Here is a 23997-nt window from a genome sequence, read left to right on the forward strand (position 1 = left end):
CTGTGTTGGGCACTTGGAGAAACATGAAGAAACAGTTTTAGGCTTAGAATGGCCTTAAGTGTTGGGAGGGAGGAGTGGGCAGAAAATTGCATTGTACTGTAGAAAACTTTGTCAAACAGGTCAAAATTTGACTTGAGTTTGTAGAATTGGCAGTTAGGAAAAAATTCTAAATATCCTAGTGTCGTTTACCATAGTTGGTAAATTTGATCCTGATTGGCAGATTTGACCTAAAAAGAATCAAAAGATAATAAAAATGAAAAACCTGTGGTGATGGGTTTTCGAAGAACTGTTTTCAAGGACATAATTATGCTGGTACTAGGACTTGAAGAAAGCCTTGTGCAGTGATTACCTGGAAATTGCTCTGGTTTAGGGATTTTTTCCGGAACTATACATAACGTCACCAGCAAATGCAGAAACCAGTTAGTCGAGATAAATGTGCTGCTTAGGCATTGTTCCAATTGAATTATTCTGTGATCAAACTAATGTTTGTGTCCTCACATCCCACAAAATTGATGACAGTGTAATCTCTGTGAGTTCTTTATAATGATAAGAGTCTCAGTCTGAGTGGTGAGAGTGGTGACGTTCACATCCAAATGGAGAGTTTCCCACGGTTGGGACAGCACAGACCTTTGTAGCAAATAATGCAATGAACCTTTTCTAATCATTCTGTTTCCTGTGAGCAAATATTCTATTCCTCATCGTCCATAATGAAATCCTACTAAGTGCAGGGTAGCTATAACAAAACCTTATTTATCACCAGCAATATTTACCCTACCTGTAATTCATTATCACCTATTTTCTAGTTCTGAACAGGACCTGCTGTTCATTCTCTTCTGCACAGAACAAGAGACCAAGCTGATGAAACTGTCACCTTTGAGCAAGGCGTAGGGTATATGTCACGTGAAATATTTATTGTATATTTTAGCTCTGAAAACATTGTTAAAAATATTGTTCCTTATTTGCTGTTCCAAAGTAAAAACAAAATGTAATTAGCTACCATCTGTTTCTTTGAACAGATGTCCATATATTTTAAGTATTGGTTACTTGTAATGAGCTAGAATCACAGTTCTGGGGAACTTTGGGCTCTTCTTGAGTTGGTCCTGTGCTTGATGCACCTTCTCACCTTCCTTGTTCCCCTTATCATTTACAGTAAAGCCAAGAGAAGTTTCTAAATTGATATGAAGCGTGTGGGCAGCTTGTTACTTATCTCCCGATGTTTCCAGAGAAATGTGAGAAAACAGATTAATATGCATGTAGAATTTTTTTCATTTCTTTTAATGCCTTTTTATCAATTTGGATTTTTTTATTTCAGTACATTAATCTGATGTGTGTGTATCAGAGCATCTTTGACATATCTAGAAAACAGTTCCTTCTCAAATATCTAATTGCAACAGGAACTAGGAAGTTTCACACTGTTCTGTAGACATTTTGCTGTGAGAACAATATAACAGCTTTCTAGAAATATGAAAGCATTTGGGCTGTATTTGGGTGCATGAGGCAGAGAATTCAAGCTGCTCTGGCAGCCAGTTCTCTTCTGTGAGAACAGCAAAACTGCTGTCTTGTATCAGATGAAGGCTCTGCCTGATCTGGTGTCCTGTCTACAGCAGGGCCTGCCCTGAGCAGGAGCCTAAGGTATAGCAAAAATAGGGCAAGAATATATTGTACTGGTAGTAGTTTCTCTTCCTGGTGCTTAGTCCACAAATCCTACCCCTCTCTTTGCCCAGGGCTGCTTGGTACAGTGTAGAGCAAGTGAAGATGGTAAGTGCTCAACAGTGAGTACAGTGTCAAAGGTTGTGCTGGCAGAGATAGGTCAGGATGTGTTTTCAGGCCCTAAAACTGGAACAAGGGGGAATCCACATGGCTGTCCTTTCAAACAGAACAATCCAGGTGGAGGACTTGGAGGAATTCTGGAGAGACAAGACCAAATCCCAGTTCTTATGTGTATCATATGTGAGGAAAGCAAGCATAATGAGGGGAAAAATATGCATTTTCCCAGCTCAGCAATCTAGGGTGATATCCATGGAGGAACATCACCCTGGTCTGTGTAACCTGCTCTGATCTGGAAAGGCAGGAAATCCACTGAGAAGATCATCGCTGTTTTGTATTGCAGTTCTGGAACTGGCAATAGCTGTAAAGCCTTTCCTTTTAGCAGCATGGGACTGACAGCATAAAGACTGAAGATTTGTGGGGATGTAGGTATATTCTTATTGTTTTGGGAATTCTCAAAACAATTCTTAAAAAAAACTCCTTCCCTGTCTGCAGTGTCAGATTTGTTCTGTGCTGGTGCCTTGTTTGAATGACTAGCACAGTAGTTGGGTGTGCTGGTGTTAACATATGCTGGCTTTTATTTGGTTTTGGAAGTTCTTGAGCTTTTTCTCTCCTACAAGTCTCATGTTAATGTGCCTTATATTCATGATGTGGATTACTTGTGAGACTTCTGAAAGATTGACTGAAAGTGGGAAAGGGTTAGTGCAGAGGCAGCTCCTCTTAGAGATACACTATCTTACACATCAAAAGGGCACAGATGAGAACATGAGAGATTGTAAAAGCCCTCAGTTGGGAGGAGTTAGATAAACACTCACCAATAACCTGCCTACGTTAAACCTTTTCCAGAATGCGTGAGTCTGAGAGATAAAGGGAGCTATAAAGGGGGAAGCAGCCAGGAGGGCACCAGAGTGAACTGCCCACAGCTCCCGAGAGATTGTGGCCCAGGTTTGGAGGTGCTTCTGTAAGGAATCGGCATGGAGCCAGAGGAGTACAGACAGAGAGGTGAGTGATCCTTGGCTCTTGCAAATAGGTATCACTTGCTCATGGAGATCAGCTATGGTAGGGCTGGGAGTGGTCCCCAAAATTAGGATGGGCTATATACTCTTTATTTGCACACATGTTCTTGAGACTTGGGTCTGGTGAGGCTAAGACAAAAATGTGTCCCAGGATTGAGTGTAAATGAATGGATTTAGAGTCCATGGGTAACTTAGCCTTTTTAGTTTTACTTTTAAGATAGTGTGGGAAAGCTGCAAAACTGTAATTCTGAATAAACTTGTGCTAAGGGTTTATGCACAGTGGCTTTTCCCCAGCTGACACTGTGATACTGGTACAGTTCTGGACATGGGGAACAAACTTTAGTTCCAGGGGTGGAGGAGATTGCCTTAAAAAGTGGAGAAGAGGTGTGGAGCTATGCAGCTGTTTTCAGAGGATGCAAAAGGTGGTATGCTATAGTAACAAGGAAGTGTAGGGCATTATGAAAATTTAATTCCTATGAAGTGCAGTTTCAGTTAATTTTTAGGCAAGAAAGTCTAGCCTCTCAGTAATCAAACAAACTGTTCTTGTACCCTGACTGTGTTTTAAAGGTACATTTGAACTATTCAATGATGACACTGAAATAACCCTGTGAGTCTGTTCTGTCCCCATGAAGCCTGTTCTGGAAGCTGTGTCCCTATGTTATTAGATGGGACCAGTAGGGTGTAGGAGGGAGGTCAGTTCCTCTGGCTGTGCTGGGAGCAGTATTCCAATGCTAATGACAGGTTGCGTGGAGTGCTGGTACTGCTAGGTAGTTTTCACATAATTGAAACTCAAAACACTGGTTTACCTCTTCCAGGGAAAGAGATGGTGGATTACATTTGCCAGTACCTGAGCAATGTGAGAGAGAGACGGGTGACTCCCGATGTACAGCCAGGTTACATGAGAGCCCAGTTGCCAGATTCTGCCCCAATGGATCCAGACAGCTGGGACAACATCTTTGGAGATATAGAGAAGATTATTATGCCAGGGGTAAGCAATAAAGTGTAATCATGACAGGAAAAAGCCCTTATTGCCTGGGGTGAACACCAAATCCTGGGAATGCACAGGTTCTGCAAGAACATTCATCTAAATGAGTAAAGTACCCAAAAACGTAGAATAAGTCTTGTAGACATTATGTCCACAGAAGGATTCCAGAGATTACTGTTGTGTTCCTACCTATAGTTTTAGGGGATAGACTGAATGTATTTTTGAAGTATGTTATACATTAACTCATATTTGCTTATAGGGAAACAAATTCACCAGTGTCAGAAAATCATTAGCTTCACAATGTCTCTACCTGCTGACCTGTATAATATCTATTTCAGAGATGTGGAAACTTGGGCACAGCAGTTGTGTACATGTAAGACCTGTCTCCTGTTCTTTGAATGTAAAGGTCTTGTTTCTCTTATACATAAGTACTGCAGATTCTGCTAAGGGAGTTCATATTATCAAATTACATGTTTTATGTAAGAAGTCCTTTCACAGTCTATTCTCAAATTTTTTTATAGATGTTTGCAGAAAGTTGATCTGATGTAGGAGAGATATTCACATTACACAAGCTTATGCTGATGTCCCACATAGAAACTCCTTCAGGTGTATAGAGGGGTTTATATAGTTGTAGGTTGCTATGTGTAGCTACTTATTTTGTTTGACAAAATGAGTAAGAGCAACTTTGTTGCATGAATTCCCTTTATAAAGATAATCATTTTGATAAATCTTTCTGACTCTGGTCTTTTGAACATGGCACAACATTCTTTCCTGTTCAGAATCTTTGTCTGCCTGTGTAATTCAGATAAATGCTTTTGCTGTTGTTTGGAATTTATCTAACAACGACAGAGTGTTAGTGCTGCACTCCTATTGATACTATCTCTGCAGCTTTCTGCTAGCAGATGTATAGTTGCACATATTATGTTGCTGTGATCCTTTTCCATTACTTTAAAGATCTAATGATAACTGTTACATCTCATGCAGAATTTTGTGACATTTCCAGATTTAACTTCTAGATAATTCTGTTCTAGGTAGTCCATTGGCAAAGTCCACATATGCATGCCTACTTTCCAGCTCTTACTTCCTGGCCTTCACTCCTTGGAGATATGTTGGCTGATGCAATTAACTGCTTGGGATTCACATGGGTAATTTTTTCTTTTTGGCTATTTTAGATATTCGTTTCCTGTGTGTAATATGCAAGAGCAGTTCATAGTCATTCTTTCTTGTTTTCTGAGTCAGTCTAATTGTTTGCTTTAACCAACTGTATGTTGTTTGCATAAGTGAAAAATTCACTTAAAAAAAAACAACTCAAAAGGTTACCTAGTAGTAAGAGGTGAATGAAGAAAATATACCACTAGAAATGTCTGTTTTCTAATTCTTTGCATATCCCACTGTGAGCATTGTTCCCAATCATCTAATCTCAGTGCCAAGATTGTTACACAAGCACTGCAGGCAATAAAGCAACCACCATCCATGACTGCAGGCTAGATTGGGCTCCAGTCCAGTTCTCCTGCTCCTTTGAGAGAACACATTTCCTACTTTTCCTCTTCTGAAAATAATTGTTTGGTGGCCTGGCCCAAAATACCTGAGTATTTTGTGTCCTCCTGCAGCAGCTACACAGCGCTACTTTGTTATAACTCTGCTTACCTCAGTAGCCTTCTGAAGCCAATGTTCTCCCCAGTGGTGAAGTTGCCCAGATTTTTAGGTGTGTCTCTCTCTGTAAGAAAGCAGTAGAAGCTCATAAACCCATAAGAAACTGATGGGTATTGTCTCCATGTAGTTGTATCAGATCAGCTTGTTGCCTCTCTTAGCTCTCAGCTGGAAGAGGGATCAGGGCCCAGGGTGAATTACAGTCTGATTCTCTTTTTTTTTTTTTTTAATTTCTCCAGGCCTCCAGTCCAGCCTGTACAGAACTGGAAATGAACGTGATGGATTGGTTGGCCAAAATGCTGGGACTTCCAGAAAAATTCCTGCACCACCATCCTGACAGTGTGGGTGGAGGAGTATTACAGGTAGGGGACATTGGAAGAGATCTCATCAACGTGTTGTTTTCACTCAGGTGAATTTCCCTCTGGGTGATAGTTTTCCTAGAGGCAAAACCAACAAGATTCTCTGTATGGGTCTGAATAGAGACAAATCCCAATTTGGCATTATTTTCCCAAATTTTAGTATAACGTAGAAGATTATAAAATAAGAATTGCTATTGCTTTTAGTGCTAACTGTGTTAGGGGCAAGCAGCAACCACTCTTGTGGCCTTTCTAAGCATAAATGAGAGTCAAATTTCATTTCTTCAGTCTGTTTCACATCACCAAATTATGTACTAAATTGATTCTTATGTAATTAGAGAAGGAATCCTTGTCACTAGCCTTCTGCCACAGTCCTTAGCCACACAAAAAATATTTTTCCTTTTTGTCATGTCTACTTTGTGTCTCTGAGAGGTGCAAGATCAAGGCCTGAACCTTACCTCCTTTTGGAAGGCTTAAGCAAGTATCCTGTGGAATCAGTGTTGAGGTTCTGTGTTGTTATAGGGGGTTTTGCTTACATTTGTAATTTTATGGGAAATAGTACATTTTATCCTTTTGTAGAACAAAAGGAAAATATGATTTATTTACTCCCCCCAACTCAGTCCTGCACATTAAAAATATACAGCAGTTAAAAGGCTTTGTTTTGTGTTCCTGGTCCAGAGAGCTGCTCATCAGTTAATGACTTTCCACTGCATCATAGAAAAGCGGTAGTAGGAATGAAAGAGGATGTGGGCAGCTGAGTACTGACTTCAGTAAATCCCTGGCAAGATAGCAATGAAGTAGCAGTTGCAGTAAATGAGCAATGTCTTTACAGAGCACTGTGAGTGAATCCACCTTGGTTGCACTGCTGGCAGCAAGGAAGAACAAAATTCTGGAGATGAAGGTTTCCGAGCCAAATGCCGATGAGTCCTCGCTCAATTCTCGCCTCATCGCTTATGCATCTGATCAAGTAGGTTTTTATGATTACAAGGAAAACAAATGTGCTCCTGCTGTCTCACTCAGACTATGCAATGTGAACTTGCATTTCTCTACCAAGAGACAAACACAGGAATGCCTCACAAGCATGAACCAGTTCCTCTAATACTGCTTTCTGCAGATGAGGAAACGAAATCAGTGTGAGGTGAGGTTTTGTAGGGTCCTGGCAGTCCTCAGGAGGCCGTTCCACATGACTCATTTCTAAACTTCCTTCCTGTTTTTCACAAAGCCCTACCTCAGTAACTAGGTGCTGATCTCATGCTGCTCCAGCTCTTGTTTGTTTGCAGCCTCCTTCCACTCAGAACAGGAACGCTCAAGGCGCTGTTACCTCAGTGCTGCTCCTTGCTGTGGGCTCCTCTCTGGGCCTCTGCCTGCAAACCTGTTCTGTCCCTGGGCTCCTGAACTAAACAATTGTATTTACATGTGAAAACTGCAATAGGAGGGACTGAAAGGACTTTTTCTTATGAGGTGTTTTGGTCTACCCAGAAGTAAGCACACTTTGGGGGATTTATCTTCTTATGGCAGGGAGGAGGGAATAAACTGGGGATGATCTATTTCTAGAGGCTCCTTTAAGCACTGAGTTTCGATAAATGGCCCTTCAAACACAAGGTGAGGATGCCTATCACTATATTTTTTTTTTTTAGAGACAAGTACCCAAATAAATGAAGCATTCCTTGGAATTACAGTGTACTATTTCTGATAGATACTTACAAAGACAACACTTTCAGACTTGTATTAATATGGATTACAATAAGGACGTTACCTCTGCATTTCTTGCCACTACTGTGTTTCATAAGGCCATAACTTACCACAGCTGTTCAGCCTTAGAGCTTGAGTTCTTACTGTTTTTCTTATTTTAAAGGCACATTCTTCTGTAGAAAAGGCTGGCTTGATTTCCCTTGTGAAGATAAAATTTCTGCCTGTGGATGAGAACTTTTCCCTCAGAGGTGAAACTTTGAAGAAAGCCATTGCAGAAGACAGAAAGAAAGGCCTCGTGCCAGTCTTTGTATGTTCAACTTTCTGACTGAGGGTATTGGCATAGTGTTGTATTCCTAATGTCAAGATAAAATTACATCTGAAACATTTCTTACTGTGTTAAAATACATTTACTGAATGTTAAAATGTATAGAAGTCTGTCTGTTTTATTGAATGTAAATGTTTAATGTTTTGACTGTCTACCTAACCTGCCCACTTTTAAAGTGCTGCATCCATTTATTAAAAAAACCCAATCCATCTTAACAGGTTTGGTTTCTTCTAGGTTTGTGCAACATTGGGTACAACTGGTGTCTGTGCTTTTGACAGTCTCTCAGAACTGGGTCCAATTTGTAAGTGTCTTTTTTTTTTTTCCTGATTTTAAACTATGAAAGCATATAAAAGATAGGGAGACTTTTGCATGCCAAAAACGAGAAGAGTAGAAACACTCATCAGCTGAGTTTTTCAGACATATCTCAGGGATCGCTGAAGTCAGTACAGGACTTTGCAGTGATTTCTGTAAGTTTTAGATTAGGATGCTAAAATACATTCTATTCAAGATGGATGAAATTTGCCAACTGATAAATCTTTAATGTGGTTATTCAGGAAATACAGACTGCGCAATACTGTTATGGGATGGATACATAAATATTTAACCTAGCAAAGGAGTTTTGAAAGTAGATTCTAGTAGGACATCCTTTGGATCCACCAGTTTCGTAGGTAAATTTGACATGATTGCAGATTCTATTCCAGCATCAATTCTGCCCAGTAGCTTAGGAAGACCTGAGATGCTTTCTCATATGGGTCAGATTGTGGCTTCTATTTCTGGTCCTTTTTGCTTGCCCCGCTGTCTTTGTTCTGGCTTTGTGCAACTGAGTGGTACTGGGGAATTTCACGTAGTAAAAGGGCAGGGGAGAGAAATCAATAGTTAAGAAGTTCCACTCACATCAAATATGAAATAGTGAATTTTGTTGTAGTGTCCACCTGATTTCAGCATTATCCTATATTTTGGGGTTATGGATCCACAGCTTTAGAATAAAACTAGATTGTCAATTGTTTGGCTGCCTCCTCCAAAAAAACGCACTTGTTTTTTCAGAGAGGAGAGATTAAGCACGCACTTTGATTCCTTATGTCCCTTACATAACAACAATCTCAATTCCAACAGGTGATGCTGAGGGACTCTGGCTTCATATTGATGCTGCATATGCAGGAACAGCATTTGTATGTCCTGAATTTAGGCTGTTCTTGGATGGAATTGAATATGCAGATTCCTTTACTTTTAATCCTTCTAAATGGATGATGGTTCATTTTGACTGCACTGGATTTTGGTGAGTAAAGGCAAAATGCAAACAACACCACAAGAATAACATGCAAATTGCAAAGTATTTCTCTGCACTTATTTTGCTAAACCCAGTTCCTTCTACAATTGATAGGGTTAAGGATAAATACAAATTACATCAAACCTTCAGTGTTAACCCTGTCTACCTCAGACATGCCAACTCAGGAGCTGCAATTGACTTCATGGTAAGTTATTATTTAAGTTGATATTTTATATTGCATATAAAATGTTCAAACAGACTGAAATTCCTCACACTCTGGAGCATGCTTATCTTATAGATGATCTGATTACATAAATCCAATTATACTTAGATCCCAATACAAAGTAAATAATAAAACTTTGCAGTGATTTGTGGTTATGAAGATTGACTATAAAATTGCTTTCAGATTGAAGTACTTAAGATTTTTACACAGATAGAGATCCAGCCCTGCCTTTTTAATGAGAAGGGTCATTTCTGTGCATTGTGTTGCTGAAGTAATTCCTACTGATGCCATTTTGGCTGAATTTCTTGTAACAAAAGAGAGAAAGGAGTAAGCAATGGAAACACGATGCTCTGAAACAGCAGGAGACTGAATTACATTTTTTTTCAGATTAAGGTATTCATAGGAGAGCCAAGAGGCATTTCACTTTAGATACCTCTTACAGCAGATTTCAGTACAGTAATACAAAGGAATATTCACTGCCAATTATTTCTGCTATGATCTCACCCTAGTCCTGAAAAGATAATTGTTTTCTTGAAATCAATAGTGCTTTTCACTAGAGTGCAAGTGGAGGGAGGGATGGAAAAAGAAGATATTGAGTCCCTCTTGTGGTTAAATGGGATCCTGCATGTGATTGTGTAGCTCTCTAGAAATACTCCTTTATATGTTTTCTCACTCTTTTGCTTGCAGTAGGTGCTACTTTGTCTGGAACTGCCTACCCCTGTATCAACTCTTATTCAGGATGGCACTTAAATATGCAAATTACAGGAACTGAAGTGAGCACTCAGTCCTAAAGTGTAAATGACCACATGTTAAATTGATCGTGCTCTTAAAATGCAAAAAGTTGTTGTTATTAGCTGGTAATTAACTTAAAATTCTAATCATGTCTAGGCCATAGATTAAGGGGAATAGCCAAAATCTTATTTTTGCAAATAATTGAAAAATATGGAGACACAGTGTTTCTTTGATAGCTGTTTCCTAGGCTTAGCAGATTTTCAGTAATATGACACTATTTGTCTCAAAAGAGATTTCTGACCTGAGTCTGAAGCAATAGGTGTAGCAGTGTAAGGGGAACCCTCCTTTCTGTTGTTTCTGCACTCATTGAGGCACTGTTGTGTTTTCACAGCACTGGCAGATTCCACTGAGTCGCCGATTCCGGTCTTTGAAGCTGTGGTTTGTGCTTCGCTCGTTTGGGGTGAAAAAGCTTCAAGCTCACGTCCGACATGTATGTGAATTAACAATGCAACCATACATGCGTTATGTTCGTTTCTTGGTAGCTGAGATTATTAAGTTCAGAGGTTCAAAGATGGGTAACAGAAATCCTCTGACAAGCAAAGCTTGCACGTGAACACTAAATGTGTGCTCTTAAGTAATCTGTAAAGATTAACTGCGTAGACAAAACGTTTCCTGTCCCCTTCTTGGAAGCAATAGGCAATGGCAGGCGAGTTGGTAAGTCACAGCCTTCTGCATGTTACTGAGTACTAATCTGTAGGAGCTTTCTTTGAGGCAGCTGTTTGGGAGGCAGGCTGTGATGAAAGGCTGAACCCACCACTGGGAAAATGTACAGGCTTAAGTCTCTGATGGAGAGTAAATACAAGGATCGTATTGTGGATCAATGGTTGCCGCAAAAGGACTCCAATCTGAGAAGGCACATTGTTTTCAAATGTTCTTCTAGAAAATCCCTATGTATAGTCCAATTACTCATGTTCATTGTCAAGGGTTTGGGCAAATAGACAGACTTTAAAATTCTTAACTTTGTTGTCATTCTTCTGTTTTCTGCTATTCATGCACTGGAATGATGTGTTTTAGTAAGGAAAGGAAGTCTTTTTAACTATCTAATTTAGTGTTTTACAGTGGGTTTGTGACAAACCAATATATAACTAGGGTTATAGGTTAATTAATTTTTTCTCAATTATAGGGTACTGAAATAGCCAAATTCTTTGAGTCCTTGGTTAAAAGTGATCCGCTTTTTGAAATTCCTGCAAAGAGGCATCTTGGACTGGTTGTATTTCGGCTAAAGGTAATGATTAGACCTTTTGTATGCCTCTTTGGAATGAATTGACCACAGCTGATCTCTCCCCAGACGTTAAGAACTGTGAATAAATTTTCATGTAAGAATTTGTGATCGCAATTCTTAGAGATGTTTGGATGTCATTGGAAATTCTAACTGTAGTATTTCTTTTTCTTATTCACATTTAAAACAGGGTCCCAATTGGCTGACAGAAAAACTCCTGAAAGAACTAAGCAGTTCTGGCAGGCTCTTCCTCATTCCAGCAACCATTCATGACAAGTTCATCATTCGCTTTACTGTAACATCTCAGTTCACAACCAGGGAAGACATTCTGCAAGACTGGAACATCATTCAACACACTGCAGCCCAAATTGTTAGCCATAATTATGGGCTGCACTGCATCAATTCTGATGATGGGGCAAGAATCCCTGCTATGGTAGTAGAGCCCAGTTCTGATGTCATTAGTAATGCTTCCCAGCTTTATCTAGATGGAGGGAAATCTAAACCACCTTCCAGAAAAACAGTAGTTCAGCCTAAGAAGTTATCGGTGAGTCCCAGTACGTGTGTGATTAGTCAACAAGTGAAAGGTCAAGGGGATCCTCTAGATGACTGTTTTCCAGAAGATGTCCAAGATGTTACCAAACATAAGTTAACCTCTTTTTTATTCAGTTATTTATCTGCTCAAGGCAAGAAGAAGACAGCACGTTCCCTTAGCTGCACCAGTGTGCCAGTGACTGGTAGTCTTGAGCAGTGTAACCCCAAAGCTGCAGCCACTGACAAGGAGGAGTCTCATGCAAATGCCAGGGTTCTTTCCAGCCTGCCTGAAGACATGATGATGTTCAAAAAAAGTGCCTTCAAAAAACTAATTAAGTTCTACAGTGTCCCAAGCTTTCCAGAGTGTAGCATTCAGTGTGGCCTTCAGCTGCCTTGTTGTCCTCTGCAAGCCATTGTTTAACAAGTAAGAGAGCTTGGTCCTTAGAAAGAGAACCAAAGTTTGCTTAATCATATGCAATACCACGTGTTCTTTTGTTCAATATGTAAGCAGTGGCAATGACCACTGAGAAAATTACTGTGCTTTTACTGGTGAAAACCTCATGTATTTATAGATGAAAATGTCAAATAAATCTTGTAGGCATATAACATGAAACCCTGTGTTTTGTAGACTGTGGTAAAGAAAATGCCAATTTCTGCCTCATCCCTCCTGGTAGTGGACAGTTTCCAGCTGGTAGGTGAACAATTTTGACAAAGTATACTGGCCTCAGTAGAGGGTAAACAATGTAGGTCTCTATTTGCACCATTGATTTTGGGTTTTTTTTGATACCTTGATTTGAGCTCTTTAGACTGCTGTGAGGATCTGTGTGTGCAGCCAGTGCCAACATAGTTCTGAACTATGCAAAAAGAAGGATGTAACTTCTCCCAGATATTTTTCTGCATTAGGGCAATTTTAAAGCTGACAGAGTTAAACACAGCAGCCCTGCCTTTCCATCTGTGCTAATCAGGTACCGTGCACAGGAGGCTTTATGCAACCATGTTGCAAGAGTAGTTGCCGTTGCAAAACACCTGTGGCCTTTCTCAGCATTACCTAAGGTCTGAAAATCACAAATTCGTAAGGAAAGAGGATAGGAATGATACTTAACCCTCTTTTACAATAAAAGAACTAAAGGGGCATTAGGGAAGAAAGAGTCTTTTATGCAGCAAACAAATGTATTGCTACAATAGGCCAATGATGTATGTATTTTTCAAAAAATAATGAAAAAATTGGGGGGAGAAAAATTTATTAAGGACAGATTTAAATTCAGAGATGTTTTGAGTCAGGAAGCACGATTGCTAGGAGATTATTCTGGGAAAGCACTGCTAGATGCTTGCTGCCTTCCTTCCAGACACCTACAGTCACCCCATCTTGAAGGCAGTGCACTCCAACAGATGGATCTTCCACATGATCCAGAACAACTATTCTCAAGTTATATAAACAATGAGCCTGGTTTATCAGAACAATGTCTGGACCCTTATACAATGTCAGCTAAACTTGTCAGCTAAGATAAGAGTTGGAGAAGTTCTGTTTCATTAAATCGATCTCATATTCACTCTTTATTTCAGATTCTGATATTTGCTAATATTAATAAATAGGATTTCATGGTAAGCTTAGAATAACAGGTGCTTTAAAAACTGAGTATTGTAAAACACAGATTTTTTTACATGCTTACAGTTTGAAGTCATGATTTTTTACTGAGTTATAAATGTCCTGTGTAATTTGTACATACAGGTTTTCTTTGTCATCCAGGAAATACAGGCAATCTTTGACTGCTGCATTGAAACCCTCCTCCATTAGTTGTACTTTACAGTACTTAAAGGTTGCTGTAAGTTCAATGGTGCTCTACAAAACAAAATTACAATTACAGTCATCAATGTCAGCACATAATTGTGGGAATTAGATTGGATTTCCTAAATTTAAAGGGAATAGTATTTAAAGAAAATCCATACAGCATGGAAGTCAAAGGTTTACTAATAGAGGTCTAAACTATCTCTATTCACCAGATAATAACTGAACCATGGAGTAGGTGGGCCAGTAGTTACTCTGAATGTAAGAAGTGCTGGGGCCTTAGAAACATTAGGTTTACCTTAGTATTCTAAGGTTTACCTGACAGGTTTACCTTAGTATTCTATGTAAATGAGGCATGAGAAAGTAGTTTTCAGCTTCTAGTCAGAGAGAATCAAGGGATTTATCCAGAAAATTATTTAATTATGTTCTCAGATCAAAAAACAGCAGAATTTTTTTCATAAAAGAAAAAAGAAAATGCCATTTGGAGACTGGGCAAGACTTGGTATACATTACATGGGATAGCAAGACAAAGCACTACCTTGACTGGTCAGCTGGTTTGTTTGTATAACTCAAAAGTTTAAAGATTGATTAAACAACAAGGCACAACTGGTGCTAGTCCTCTTCTCAGATAGGCAACCTTTCTGAAAGGAGCAATTTATCTCAACTTCCAAATACAGTAAGAGTGACATTCTTACAGCATTATCCTAATTCAAGTTAAACTTCAGTTTAGAATTTGGCTATTTATTCATTGGCAGGGTAAAAATCTAATGCTTCTCTTGCAAAAGAGCTCTCTTGCAAGCTTTTGTTTGTGTGTGGATCTTTATTTTGCACAAGACAGTCGGTGGAGGGAGCAACACTAACCTAAGAACACAGCTGTATTACTGTGTTGAAGATATCCAACAGGAAATGTATTTTTCAATGAGATCTTCCTGATTTTGTACATTAAAATGTTCTAAGTGTCCTGTAACTGCTCACACAACTTGTTTTTTTCAGGCTGAACTGAAACATCTGTTTGCAGTTCTACTCTTATACTGGTAAATGACTGGAGCAAGTGAGAAACAAAAGCAGCCTTTTTGAGAATCGCTATAGTGTAACTGGGAAGTTCAGGGTCCTCATAGGAAACAGAGAAAACACAATGCAGACTGATACACGACTAGGTAGAACCACTGGTTTACCTTAATCCTTATAAAACGAGGTCTTGCATAGTTTGGAAGGTGAGTGATGACATGTCTGTAAGTACTTTCTCCATTAAATTCACTGTTTTCTTTTAGTCAAATACAGGCCATTCCTGTTCTGCCTTCATAGCCTGTAGGAATAATGGCAGTAAATAATTGTAGTTTGTATATAAATCTGAACTTCAGGCTATCCTCTTTTGTTTTTTATTTAATCTTCTATCAGTGAACCCTTCCTTCTAAGCCATCTTAGAAAAATTCTAACATACTTTCCCTTAGATATCTAAGGAATTAGATTTTCTTAAGGCTTCAGCTTGCTGCATGCCAAATTCTTTTGAAAGAGCATCGGAATTATAGGTGGCAGGCATTTTGAAAGTCCCGCAGCGCCCGGGCCGCTTGGCAGCTCCCCCCGCCCCTATGTCCACACCTCGGCACGGAAGAGCAGCGGCGGCTTGGGCCGCGCCCGCCGCGCGAAGATGTCCCGGACGGTGCGGGCGGGACGGCGGGAACCCGCTCTCCGCGCCCGCATCTCCACCGGCGCCATGGCCAGGGCGAAGCAGAGGTCCTGGAAGAAGTAGGGCCCGGCGGAGCGCAGGAGCAGCGGCCCCGGCAGCGCGGTGCACAGCGCGGGCAGCATCACCCCGCAGAACCGCGGGTGGTACTGATTATTTGCCTGTTTCTGCCACTGTGTCAAGCAGTGCATGGGTTCCCCTTGACTTCAGACACGAAGTCCTAATTGCTCAACACTTATACTCAGCTTTAGACAATAGAATCTGTTTCATTAATAGGAAATATAGTTCATGAAATTTATTCACTACTCTTTTCTCAGTTTCTGTGCTCTATTCTCTCATTTGCTTTTTTTCCTGCCTACTTCTATTTTCAGTTCTTTGAAAGGGCCTTGTTGCTACAGTGCTCAATTGATCTATTCATAGAACAGGGAAGGAAGTTAAAAATAAAGAAAAGCTAAACCTTGTCAGATCCTATAGAGCTCCTTAGACCTGGGAAAGAGGCTTCCACTCTGCAGGTACCAACATCCAAGACTTTGCAGGGTTTGCCAAGAGGCAAGGATATCTTGCTTTGATCCACGAGATGTCACCAGCGGGCAACAAGTAACTGGAAATTTGCATTAAATTGGGATTCAGGCTCACCGTACAAGACAGGGAGCATGGGAAAGCCCAACACTCCTCATGCTGCTAACCACAGGATGCTCCAGGCTGCAGCATTTTCTGTGCAGACAGCCTCCTCTCTTTTCTCTTCAGTTTTCTCTATTGTTATGATTTGATGGGAGATCACACTGTAATGGTACAGACAGCATGCACCATTCTAGCTAGCTGTGTGACAACAATCATACCACAAAGCAACTCTTACTTAATTACTGGTGAATGGCAGAGAGATGGGATTCAGAGTGGATGATTTGTGGCTTCAGTGAACCTGTGTAACAGGCCAGCTGTGTTTGTTCTTTCCTTACCTGGGTCACCTGACACTTCCCACTGAAATTCACAGCTGGGTGTTTTTCAGGATTGCTAAACTGAAGCCTTCAAGGGTAATTTTTCAGTTTCAAATGTCTTTCTGTCGCATTTCAAATTCACAGCTACTACAGTTTCTATTAAATGCTTATTTGCAGTTTTACCACAGTTTTTCTGGAAGGTTTCAATCAGATGTGACAGGTTGACCTGATCTAATTCATTGGTGCAGCCAAAAGGGGTGATTCTGTTTCCCTGTCCTCCTTATGTGACCTCCTAACTCCACTGCCTCCCTTGCTCCAGGTCTGGTGTTCTTCTGACAGTTCAGTGATGAATTCAGCTCACTAAGCCAGCAGAAAACTGTGTTTTGCTGGATGAGCTCTGTTGACTCTCTGAGTAGAACTGGCTTTTTAAGGAATCATATTAATACCAATATTAGGACTAATACATAGGAAAGAATGAGGAAGTAATAAGCACCAGCTTGATCTCCCTTCCCTACATGCTACATCTCAAATTCTCCCTCTGTTCCCTCCCACCTTAGGAAGGAATGCAAGGTGTCTATTAACCAGGCAAAATAATTTTTGTAAATGTAAGAACCAAGTTCTTAGTCTACAGAGAGATAAATCACCAAACCTACCCACGGTGGAGTTCAAAGCCATTCCATTTTCACTCTCCCTGCCTGGCAGAGGTTCAGGAGATGAAGGTCAGTGAAATACATGCTCTGGCACTACTTAAACTGTGCTAACATCAGCAGTTTATTGGTATTTTTCCATATCTTTCCCCACTTGAGGGATGATGCTTACAAGTCTGTAATGCATCAGGATGTCTAGTAGGTCAGCTGGGTGAGCTAACTCACTGGTCCAGTTGCAGCTGAATTGACATCTTTGTTCACTGAAATAATTTGCAATCACCAATTTTGAAAAAAGTCTCCTTCAAAAGGAGTGAGCCACTCCTGTGAGTAGAATTTCCAAACAAGTTTTGTCTAATGAATTACCCAGGTCCCTCCTAAAATCAAGAAATCTTGATGTTATAGGGTGCCTTTGCTGCAGCTCTTTTATGTTCCTTTATGTTAATTACATTGCTTTTGAAAGATGAAATGGTGCAACCTGGCTGGAAATAAACATGCCATGACTTCTTAGACAAAACCATATAGACAGTCCAGATTTGTGTGCTATATATGCTTCTGTTCTTCCTTTTCAAGAAATTGGCATTTTGCAACTAAGAATTTGTTTTGCTAGAAAATTGCCTACTGAATCTCCTTGCAATACTGTGTATTGAAGCTAAAAATCTTAAACTGTTTTGGATTGAGTGGTGAGCTTAGATTTAGCTCTCTGCTTGTTTATGACTGGCTAAAGAAATTCTAGGTGAAGCTGTCTGAGTCACAGTGAGACTCATCTTTCTGTGCAGAGGTGTTAGAAGCAACTGCTATGAAATTCTAGGAACAAAATTGTAATAGTCTACAGTGACATGTGAGAGATTCCCAGTGTTGGATGGTAACTAGATTCTTGGCATTGAACCCACCCTTGTCTTCCTTGGATGGACATGGTTGGGATTCACCAGAACAGATGTGCTTTCCAGGATCAGTGAAGGGAGCTGTCAAAACTCAGGAATTAGCTCCTCTCCTAATACAGAAACTCCAAAGGGAGCCTTGCTCAATTCTCTTTCATGAAGTTGAGAAAATGTTTCCATCCCATAAATAGATTTTGAATTCTGTAGGCTCATTACAGATACACAGCCAAACTGCTTCCAGAGCTACGCCAGCAGAAGTCAGTTGAGAGTTCAGTTAGTTGTGTTAATTCAGGTATCCTGGTCATTGCAAGCAAGCTCCTTGTGCTGAGGACCTGTTATCTGTCGATAATTGGAGTGGCCAAGGGGAGATGAAAGGATAAGGATTAAGAAGAAAGCTTGGCTGAGAATTTAAAATTACTCCTTTCCACCAAAGTCTGACTTCACTTTTTTTCCACTTGTGATAGAAGAGTAAATGATGTCCATGTGTCCAAATCCAATGTTATTTTTTTAACCACAACTTTAAGCTTGAATCAGATTCAGCATAAAACTCACTATGAATTCATTAAATCCTCTGAAGGAGACACTCAAATCAAACCCTACTTGTATAACTTTTTACTATCCTACCATCAAGGCAAGATCATGCTCAGCAAACTTTTCAAAGGCAGTAGAGTATAAGCAACATTCACAGGTGCTGCCAACAACAGAATCAAGTGGTGGAATGTGCTTATCAAAGAACTGTGCTTTCTTAGAAAAAAAGAGGAGGGGGGAGAATGCTTTGCTCTCAAAACCTCATTTACTGAGCAGCAGCAAACTAAACAGACAAGTTCTGCCATCTAGTTCAATCTAAGGGTACTTCAGCCCCTTTCACACGAATAAACTGCATGCATGTGCCAGAAAACAGCAGCTTGAGTAATTCCTCAAGAAACTGCATAGACTGACTGAGGTTCTGTGGCTTATTCCTCTTTTCAGGGAATCTTTTCAAGGCATTCTATGGTTCAGTGTAGAAAGGAGAAGCAGAGGAAAGCTGGTTTTTGTACTCCCTAAAGCAAATAGAAGTCTAATAACTTTGGTGCCTTGGGCTGTCCTCTCTTGAAATTTGGTATGGATAAGAGGTTATTGGAGAGCCAAAGCTTCCTGTCTCTTCCAAGAAAGAAAGTGGAACAAATGCTAAGTATTTCAACAAAAATCATACAACCCCTTTTCAAATTAGGAGGTTAGTAGCTTACTTGCAGTTGCCTCTCACATAATGGTTAAAGGAGTCATAGTTTGTGAAACGGTTGTTCAGATATATAATGTGATATGGCTGCAATTTTAACTGCAGTGGGAGTGAAAAGAAAACCGGATGCAGTTGTTATTTCAGGGGCACAGCAAAGTTATATTAATAATTTCAATAAATATTATTCTAGAAATATGTGAAGCAGTTTCCCAATTTTAAATGCTTATGTACAGTAGGCTATATTGCAAAACCATATATTTGAGATTCAAGAGATTTCAAATGTACTGGAGCCATGAAGTTCACTTGGCAGACCTCGGAGAAATTATCGTCACAGAACTGACCCTAGAAAATGTTGGCAGATCATGTTACTGTACACATGGAAATGCTGGTCTGAATGAAATCTATCCCACCAAATGAAGTGCCTCTTGCTGCATGAACCTCCAGCATTTTTCAGTAGTTAGCACTGCCCTGCCTTTGGAAATGACACAGTGTAAAATGTCATGGATTATGGCCACCAAATCCTTTGCCTTCGCAGAGCTTTCTTCAGCTCTGTCACCTTTCTATAATAGAAATGTGACATCTAAAATTAAAACAGGTATTTATATGTGTGCTGGTACTCATTTATATGCACATACAGTGGAGCTAATCAGACTGTGGATTTCTGCAAGCTCTATTAGGAAAAGAATGTCATTATTAAGTCAGTCATTTCTATGATGTAACATGGTTTGTGAGTAGCAGAAGGACAGTGGAAAGTCTTACCTTCCTGAAACCAGGTGGATATTTTTATTTGACCAAATTTTATTTGCCCAGAGTTCCAAAGATTTGGTTTTTTACTATTTTTAAGTCAAAAGTTTTGTCAATAATTATCTCACTAGAGCTCTGTCATTGTGTTTTCTATTTCAATTGCAACTTGTATCTCCTCCCTGGCCAGTGTCCTGCCCTTCACATATGTGCACCTCTACTACCTGTACTTTTCTTTTGCTCAGTTACTGAGCCTTGTTTTGGGTAGGGATATATAACTGTGTTTCTCTTCATCCTTTTAGTATTTCGGCTACCTAGTTCCTGAAAAAGGAGTTACATTATTTCATAAAATTATCAGACATGCTTGAAATTCAGTGCAATACACTAATTTGTGAATTATAAAGTGAATTATATACGTTGAAATGAATTTTGATTGTATATCTGATTAGATTGCATTTTGCAATGAAATTTTAAAGACATTTTAACAGAAGGATATGAAGAGCAATATTTGCATAAATAAAATAAAACAATACACTGAGAATTGACTTGTACCAATGGACTAACAACCTTAGAAAATTGTGATCTATTGCTACCTAAGTTTCAAATAGAAAACATCTACATAAGTCATCTGCTTTCAGTCATGAAATTTTTTGATTTCTGAAAGACAAGGAAGGTTTTAGCCTTGCTTCCAGGAACAGAAGGTTACACGACTGTGGGTTGTGTGTGTGTAAATATATGTCTGTGTCTGTTCCCTCCTTCCCCTCCCTGTAACTTGAACCTGCTGGCTGCTTTCAGACAAATTTGAGAAAGGGTCATAGGTCTCAATGGTATTAAGTTCCTACAAGTTCTGTGATAATAGCTGGGTAGGGATAAAGAGACCCCTGAAGTGCCCCAGCTAACAAAAAGGTGGCAGAGCTCTTGGATACCATTGTGTCCACTTAATGGAGACTCCTTACAAATTCTGATCTGTGATTATATTAAATGCCATCCAGTTTATGATTATGATTTTTCATTTACCACATGAATTGCTCAAAAAGGTAGGAAATCACTTTCACTTAGTTCTCGTAGTCACAGGAGTGTTTCATTCTGTGGTCAAAGCTCCATTGTAGCAAACTGTGGTGGGTCTGATGGAGAATTTGGCATTCAGTGTGTCACACAGTGAAGATGTCCTGACAAGGAAGAACACAAAATCTTCCCAGAATTACACGGAATTGACTTGTGGGGAAAACTACATGACTTGTCCCTCCATAAAAGACAAAATAGGCAGAACCCATGTAAAGTTTGTCAGGAAATTTAAATTGGGCTCAGTGAAGCTGGGATTAGGGAGAAAGGATTTCCTGCCATTTTATGTATGTAGCTTTTTTGATTGGATAAATTTAATTATGTATTTTGAGTGTGAAGAATGACAAAGCAAGATTTATATTGTTTAATTAAAATTGAAATATCTTTCAAAGTACTTTGAAAACAGTACATTGTTTTTAGCTCTTATTATAGATCACAAGTACAAGTAAAAATATTTTAAAATAGAGGAATTGTTTCAATTACGTGTGGAAAAATATTTTTGACTGGTTTTGGAGTTCAGAGTTGACTACAAAATTATGATCGTAAATGAGGAAAAAAGAAACCCCCTCATTTTAATATTTTGAGGTGCATTTATTCTTTTCAATTGGAACAGTTCAGACTTCTGAACTTCAGGAAGTTTGAAACTTGCTTTCTAAGAAGCATACTGAATTCTTCTGTGCTGCTCCTGATAGCTAACAGATAAGATTTGCTGTGCCAAATTCTCTTCCTGTGGGTGCAGTCTGTTGGAATTTAGCAAGCAGTGTCTTTTTCAAGGCACTAGAAGGAAAGCACTGAAGTATCTCATGTTTGTATTTCTGAGCAAATTAAGTTTCTGTAAGCAAGGTAAAAACTGTTGAGTATATGTAAATATTAAGACCAGCTCACACTAGATATCTTATACCAAATTGGTTTAATAGGTAATATAACAGAAATACTGGTAAGAAAGGGTAAGCTGTTCCTTAACCTTAAATATCGTGTCCCCCAAGTGCTTCAGGCATGTTGCTGTACCACATTACAAATCTAAACCACAACAATGAAGGACCTCAATTCCTGGACAGATGGAAATTCATATTTAAGCAGCAGTATAATCCCTTGAGACTTCTGTTTCTCCAATAGAGATGTGTTAGAGATAAGATAGGTAAAACTAAGACCAAACACTGTCCTAAAACATAGATGAGTTTATACTTTGATCTTCAGTAACACTGGTCTTGTTGCCAAGGATAACTTCTCTCTGCTATGTCTCCTGTTGCTTTTTTGAGTTCTATAGTTTTCAATTAGAATTTTCTACTTAATATCTTATTAATATCTTATTCTCTCATGCTGCTGGTCCAGAATGTTGCTCTTCATTAACTGGAACCACGTTGCTTTAAATGGATTACCTCGTTATCAGAATGAGATAAGCCTGCAAGACACCTTATGTCATTCAAAAATGATGGATAGAATATTACAAAACATGCATTGAGCCTCATTAAATAAAACAAATCACCACTTGCTAGTTAATATTTATAGGCCAGATCTCAGTGATAGCAATGTGAAGCTCCTTTTTCTGTTTCAAGTTAAAATTCCATACTGAGGTGAAGTCTGGAGGAGAAGAAAATATATTTACTAGATCAGCACATAATTTTAAAATAACTGGCAAGCTTTTGGTTAATGAGCTAAGCTTTCAAGGTATGTCAATAATTCTGGCAATTTGTGTAATAACATTAATTATGTGATATTTCTAATAAGAGTTTTGATCCAAAAAGCTCAGTGCCTGCTAAGTCAACCACATGTTTAAGTAAATATCTTGTATTTGAATGAATGAACTTGGCTTGCTATAAATTTGAATAATCATCACTGGTGGTGTGTTCCATGATTTATGTCTCTGTTAGAATGTACACTGCTAGATCAAGTCCTTGGAGAAGAGGAAGAAGATAAAAGGAGCTGTCTAGTATATGAAAAGCAAGAGGACTCTCATTTTGATGCCAAAGAAGGGACTGTAAGGAATGACACTTCCATACACCGCAGATGCAAACTGTATGAGGTCTGTATTGGACATGAAGGAACAAAAAATGTTAGCAAAGAAATACAAATAAGTAACTGTTTAGGAGACAAACAAGGGTTTTTTTCAAGTGATCCCAAAGATGGTCAGGTGAGGACAGAAGTGCAGTGATACCACTGGAGTGCATTGTAGATGGTTAGTGCATTGATAGCATTGCAGGTATCAAGGCCTGTGTGAGGGCAGTCTGGGGGTCAAATGACTCGTAAAAAGGCTGGGAGGAAAATGCTATTTACCACGAGTAAAGGTCTCTAGGTCAGACCATAAATGTGCCAGTTAGGAAAAGGAAAGTATTTCTGCTTTGATTGTACTTAGATGAAGACTGGTTTGTGTCCAGGAGGAGCTACCCCTAAAAAAGAAAGAAACAGACCTGTGAGATATGGGAAAGAATGCTTTCACTAAACAAAATTGTGAGCAGAAATAATTCAGTCCAGAAGAAAAATAAAAAAAATGGTATAGCATTCAGCAAAAGCCTTGTTGCAATTATGGCGAGGACAATTTTAGGGACCCTATAAAGCATCAAACACATGTAGTAAGTAGGGAAAGAAGCAGTGTGCAGAGTCAGAAAAGCTATGTAAACTGAGTTGATAAAGAATGATCCAAAGGTCCAAAACTAGCTGATAAATTGAAAAAGACAGAAAAGGAAGCAAGACCTTTGGATTTAGCCACAAGCCAATCATTAATTTTTTTAGAAGGTCAATGTGAGTAAAGTGACCTTAGCAAAATCAACTGAATCTAATAACAAGCTTTTGAGCAGAACTAGCATAAACTTAGGGCTTGAGGTTTTTAAAAAAGAGATGACTGGTAACTAGGAATTAGATAGCATCAAGAAAATTCCTTTTGAAATTTAAAAAGAATAATCCTTTTATACTTTTTGGTACAAGAACAGTGTTTGATGTAATTATGTTACAAATGGCTCCTAGAAAACTGAGTGAGTTATGAGAAGGTTCCGCAGTCATATGAAACTGGGTAACATGTTCTTGGTATCATGCTAACTAAAATAATTAACTTTTCTCCAAGAACTATGTAAATTCACAGAAAACTTGTACCGTGCTATTTGTCCTGGGAAGGTGTAGTGTTTACCCATGTCAAAAAGGCAAACTGCTGAATGAATAATTACTTAGTAGAATAAAACTTGCTTACTCGTATTATCTAAGGCATGTAAAAGCTGTGGCTGATTTGCTGTA

The 23997-nt window shown here is 39.2% G+C and overlaps 1 protein-coding gene across 2 annotated transcripts; it reads left to right on the top strand.

Annotated features, from left to right (window-relative positions):
- The first annotated feature begins 57 nt into the window (after positions 1 to 57).
- On the top strand, positions 58 to 12429 carry HDC (histidine decarboxylase). Of its 2 annotated transcripts, none has more exons than XM_027688180.1 (13): positions 58 to 2192; positions 2614 to 2769; positions 3599 to 3771; positions 4800 to 4913; positions 5658 to 5780; positions 6607 to 6741; positions 7630 to 7773; positions 8026 to 8092; positions 8905 to 9067; positions 9173 to 9263; positions 10405 to 10503; positions 11197 to 11298; positions 11483 to 12429. In XM_027688180.1, exons 2-13 carry the CDS (start codon positions 2742 to 2744, stop codon positions 12242 to 12244), a joined length of 2001 nt encoding a protein of 666 aa, XP_027543981.1. In that variant the 5' UTR covers positions 58 to 2192; positions 2614 to 2741; the 3' UTR covers positions 12245 to 12429. The 2 variants fall into 2 exon arrangements, with proteins under 2 accessions (XP_027543981.1, XP_027543982.1); XM_027688181.1 differs by having other exon boundaries at positions 58 to 889.
- The last annotated feature ends 11568 nt before the right edge of the window (positions 12430 to 23997 follow it).

The sequence above is a fragment of the Neopelma chrysocephalum genome, unplaced genomic scaffold (assembly GCF_003984885.1).
Source record: "Neopelma chrysocephalum unplaced genomic scaffold, ASM398488v2 Primary Assembly neopelma1_75, whole genome shotgun sequence".
Lineage (NCBI taxonomy): Eukaryota > Metazoa > Chordata > Aves > Passeriformes > Pipridae > Neopelma > Neopelma chrysocephalum.

What these genes read in the sequence shown, in the direction of transcription:
- HDC (XM_027688180.1), top strand. Translation starts at nt 2,742, where the DNA reads ATGGAGCCAGAGGAGTACAGACAGAGAG. An exon ending in TTTGACTGCACTGGATTTTG is followed by an intron (nt 9,068 to 9,172) that starts GTGAGTAAAGGC and finishes TACAATTGATAG; the next exon opens with GGTTAAGGATAAATACAAAT. An exon ending in TTCAAGCTCACGTCCGACAT is followed by an intron (nt 10,504 to 11,196) that starts GTATGTGAATTA and finishes TCTCAATTATAG; the next exon opens with GGTACTGAAATAGCCAAATT.